The sequence below is a fragment of the Mastomys coucha genome, unplaced genomic scaffold (genome assembly GCF_008632895.1).
Source record: "Mastomys coucha isolate ucsf_1 unplaced genomic scaffold, UCSF_Mcou_1 pScaffold22, whole genome shotgun sequence".
NCBI lineage: Eukaryota > Metazoa > Chordata > Mammalia > Rodentia > Muridae > Mastomys > Mastomys coucha.
The window spans coordinates 7,516,921-7,521,289 of NW_022196905.1; the positions used below are offsets into that span (position 1 = coordinate 7,516,921).

At 49.8% G+C, this 4,369-nt stretch overlaps 1 protein-coding gene across 2 annotated transcripts in view; it reads left to right on the forward strand.

Moving 5' to 3' along the window:
* The first annotated feature begins 3,321 nt into the window (after positions 1 to 3,321).
* The window catches only part of Rel (REL proto-oncogene, NF-kB subunit), a 35,381-nt gene continuing 34,333 nt past the window's right edge, over positions 3,322 to 4,369 (forward strand). The window contains exon 1 of one of the 2 annotated variants that reach the window (XM_031339023.1): positions 3,322 to 4,223. In XM_031339023.1, coding sequence (XP_031194883.1) covers positions 4,214 to 4,223 — 10 coding nt within the window. In that variant the 5' untranslated portion in view covers positions 3,322 to 4,213. The remainder of the gene's footprint in view (positions 4,224 to 4,369) is intronic. The other variant, XM_031339022.1, reaches the window with a different exon arrangement.

A 4,369-nucleotide genomic window follows, 5' to 3' on the forward strand; every position in this document is an offset into this window, starting at 1 on the left:
TGTATACATGCACATATGTAACAAATTAAATGGGGTCTAAGAGAGGCTACAGAATTCCAATGCTTTCTTGAAGACAAAGGCAGAAAGCAGATGCAGGGCAACAGGAAGAGTCTGCATGGATTGGGCAAGAAGTCCTTATAAACTGCAGGCATGGAGCGGTTCACATCAAATACCAGTCCAAGCGACAGGACATTTCCAGGGTCTGTTTGATGTGAGCCGAGTGTCACCTATGGGAGACACTTTGCTTAAGCTGGAGACTGAGGCAGAAGCAAAAGAAGTGCTTGATATAGCAATTATCCTTTATGAGGCATATGACAGGTAACTGGGGGACAATTGTCATACCTGTCATGTTTTGGTCTTGGGGGACTACTTCCTTTATAGTCCCAGGTTAGGGGATGGATTACATGCAACATATCAGTTCATGTGTGCTGGGCTTCTAACCACCATTTGATATATTTAGCTCTTGGTTTGTTTCTCACACTGTGCTGGCAGATAAAGATTGTTTGCTTGTGTAAGCAAGATTGTAGACTCATTCTTTCTTGGCACTCATACTCAAAACAGAGTAACTCTGGTCGTGGTTGTTGCTTTGTAACTCAAGGCTTGTGTGGTGGTTTGAATGAGAATGTTCCCATCTGCTCATATAGTTTATCTTGGTCTACAGTAGGTAGAACTATTTGGGAAGGAGTAGGAGGTATGCTGCTGGGAGTAGGCTCTGATGTTTCAAAAGCCATTCCCGGTCAGCTTTCTGCCTCCTGGCTGTTGTCTCAAGATGTAAGCTTCCAGCTACTGCCCCAGGCCTCTGGCTTCCATGCTCCCCACCATGATGGCCATGGGCTAACCCTCTGAAACCATGAGCCCTCAAATTAAATGCTTTCCTTTACAAATTGCCTTGGTCATTCCTGTGTTTTATGACTGTAATAGAAAAGTAACTGAGGTCACTAGATATAGCCTAAAAGGTGATATTCCACATCATTGACCTGGTCAGAGCAGGCCCAGCCTATTCTCTCTCTCAGCATTAGTATGCATTATGGAAGATGCCTGGGTCATTCCTAGAAGGAAGCCTTCAACTTACAGGGGACTTTAACTAACTTATTAAGCCTGAGGCCGTTACTTATATGCCCAAGTACACTATAAATCCACACCCTGCACAGGCTAATACTCCACTTTTGTTTTCTTCGACACTCTTCCAAAAGTTTATACCTACCACATCCACCATTCTCTCCCTCAACCTGCTTCAATTCTGCTTTTATAATCATCCTTTTAAAGGCAGACACCTCAAGTCACAAATGACCTCCATTCCTTATCTATTTCATAGACAGGGTCTCCCAAAATAACCTAGGCAAGTCTTGAACTTCAGAATCTCTGGCATCAGACTGCCTAGTCCTAGGATTACTGGAAAGAGCTATGCCACCCAGTTTAATGACCTCCATTTTGCCATACTTGAGTTCAATTTAAAAAAAAAAAATCCTCAGCTATTTCAATTTTAGCTGCTGGCCCTGCCATCAAACATTGACCTTCCTTTCACCATGTCTTCTGCACAAACACTTGTCCAAATCACCTTTCTAAAATGTCCATCATGGCAACAGTGTAAGTGCCCTGCCCTAGCCCCTAGGGAGCATATACTAACAGTGTGACATACCAGCCAGGGTAAATCTCCAAACGTACTCATACATCACTTGCATAGCTAAAGTTTCCAGTAGCAACCACTAACTCATACGTGGTGTCTACAGAGTGTCCTAGAGAGCCCAGTCGGTTTCTGCTACCCCCACCACCTTATTTTCTTTATAGAAATACAGTAATGTATAGATTTATGTATGCTTGTGTTTTGAGACAGGCTCCCTCATAGCTCAGGCTGGCTTGGTATACTCATTATATATTGGAGGATGGCCTTGAACCCTTGCTACTCTGACCTCCACCTCCCAAATGCTGGGATTACAGACATGCCACCCAGTACTAGTACTACCACATGTTAGTCTCTATAAACCCCAATAACCAGCAGCCCTATCAGATGTAGAGTGACACCTTCCCCCAACACCAGGTCTAAAAATCTCCGTGAGAATTTAAACCTCCCTTGGCTTCAAGATGTAGTTTTCTATTTACTTTTTCTTTGAATAAAGACAGTAAGTAGAAACTATGCCACATAGATATGGTTGTGTTAAAGGCAGAAGTATGGGTGCGTTTATGCTTGTGTGTGCCTCTGTGTGTGTGTGTGTGTGTGTGTGTGTGTGTGTGTGTGTGTGTGTGTGTGTGTTTGCTGTTTTGTGGCTATTCCTAGCTTCAGTTTATGATCCTGTGGTCTTGGCCTCTGGAGTGCTGATCATAATTCACCCTGCTAATTGTATTTTTAAAAATTTTAAATCTTTGTGGCTTGTCTATGATTGTGTTTAACTAAAAACACAACTGCTATTTATACTCTTTGTGAAGACACTTTAGAATTAGCAGATTTTAATTATTTCCTTCACTTTGGAGGAGTTGTCTAACAGGGTGACTTTTTTTTTTAATGACAGGATAGTATATATTTTAATTATCCAATTTTCCCCCCTTTGGTGCTCTTTCAAGCGCATGCGTTTCAGCACATGTAGAGGTAATAGGACAACTTTTGGAAGTTGATTCTGTCCTTCCATGGATCAACCTCAAGTTGTCAGGCATGGTAGGAAGCGCAGTTTCTCTCTAAGCCACCTTGTTGGCCATGCAAGATGATATTCTCCATTTCCCCTCCATTACTTGTTTTAGTCAGTGACTGGAGAACGCAAGAGGTGGAGCCAGATAACCCTGAGTTATTTTTGTTGTTGAGACAGTCCACCTACCTCAGCCTCCCGCGTGCCAGGAGTGCGCTAAACTGGGCTGGATAATCTTAAACTTAAATCGTGCAATTCCTTACTAGAACTCTAAAGTACCGACAAGCTACTCAGCTTCTCCAAACCCCAATCAACTCGAATACTCGTGTATACAATGAAATGCTAGTACACCATAGACTAAGAGAACAGGTGCGTAGTTGCAACTATAGGCAAACAAGTTTCTGCTGGACCTGTCAAAGCACTAAAAGTTCGGTCCAGGCCTCAGGCAGTGGGTATCTCGGTCAATCTCTGGACGTCGTGTTCATTTAGAGAGAATGGGGCAGCGGCCTCGCAGTGCAGCTGAAAAGCTTTGGTAGGTAAAAGACGTAATGTAGATATAGAGGGAAAATAAGGCTGCGGGGGTCCCCGTATGCAAATCTGCACCTTACAGCCGAACGCGGGCGCCGGCTCTTCCGCACTTCCCCTCCAGAGCACCCGGAGTGCAGCGTTCTCCTGCGCGGGGGCGGAGATTTGCATGTGCGAAATAAGGAAGAAGGGGAACCACCGGTCGAAAACCCCGGCGGGCCTCCAGCGGCCAAGGAGCGCGCCCGCTGCACCGCCCGGCCCGCCTCCGGCCACTCGGCCAGCAGAACGTCACGGACACGCCCCTCGGCTGTGAGCAGCGCTCTCAAGAACTCCGGAGGAGGGGGATTTCTCGGGGACCCGCGGCTTCTCACGCGCGGAGCCCTCGCCGCGCGCCTCCGGGAGCTCCCCGCGCGAGCGTGCAGGCCGCCGTGGCTCTGAAGGGAAGGGAGCGCAGCGGCCCAGCAGCCCAGCAGCCCAGCAGCCCCAGCGGGGTAGCGCGTCCGCCGCGAGGCCCCGCCCCCCGCCGCGGGTAGGCGGTAGCGCGAGTGACGTAAGCAGCGGGAAATCCCCTCTCCCCCCGTTCCGCCGGGCGGTCCGCCCCGCCCCCTGCCCCTGCCGCGGCATCCTGGCAGGGCGACGCCAGGACACTAGTGACCGGAGCGCGGAGATTCGGGGGTGGGAAGGTGTGAGCCGCAAACCCAGAGGAGCCGGGAAAGAAGAGGAGGCCCGGGGGTGGTCCGAGGACTGGGGTCCCGGCAGCAGAGGCTGCTCAGCCTCCTCACTGGCTGGCTGGCTAGTTGGCTGACTGACGGGCTAGCTGGCTGACCTTCTGCCTGCCTGACCGACTGCCTGGCTGACTGACTGACTGACTGACTGACTGACTGACTGACTGACTGACTGACTGACTGACTGACTGACTGACTGACTGACTGACTGACTGACTGACTGACTGACTGACTGACTGACTGACTGACTGACTGACTGACTGACTGACTGGCTGCCTGGCTGCCTGGCTTGCAGCCCCTGGCCGGACGCTGGAAGCTGCAGCGAGCGGCGCGCGGAGCCGAGCCATGGCTTCGAGTGAGTACCCGGGCGAGCACCTGCGGGTCAAGGGAAGGAGCTGTCGGGGGCTCCGTTTGGGGTTGGGACGGTCTGCCTTTCAAGTCTTCTCCTCTGGCAACTTGTCAGCCGTTTAAAAAGTTGCCCGCTCCGGGGGGCGGGGGGGG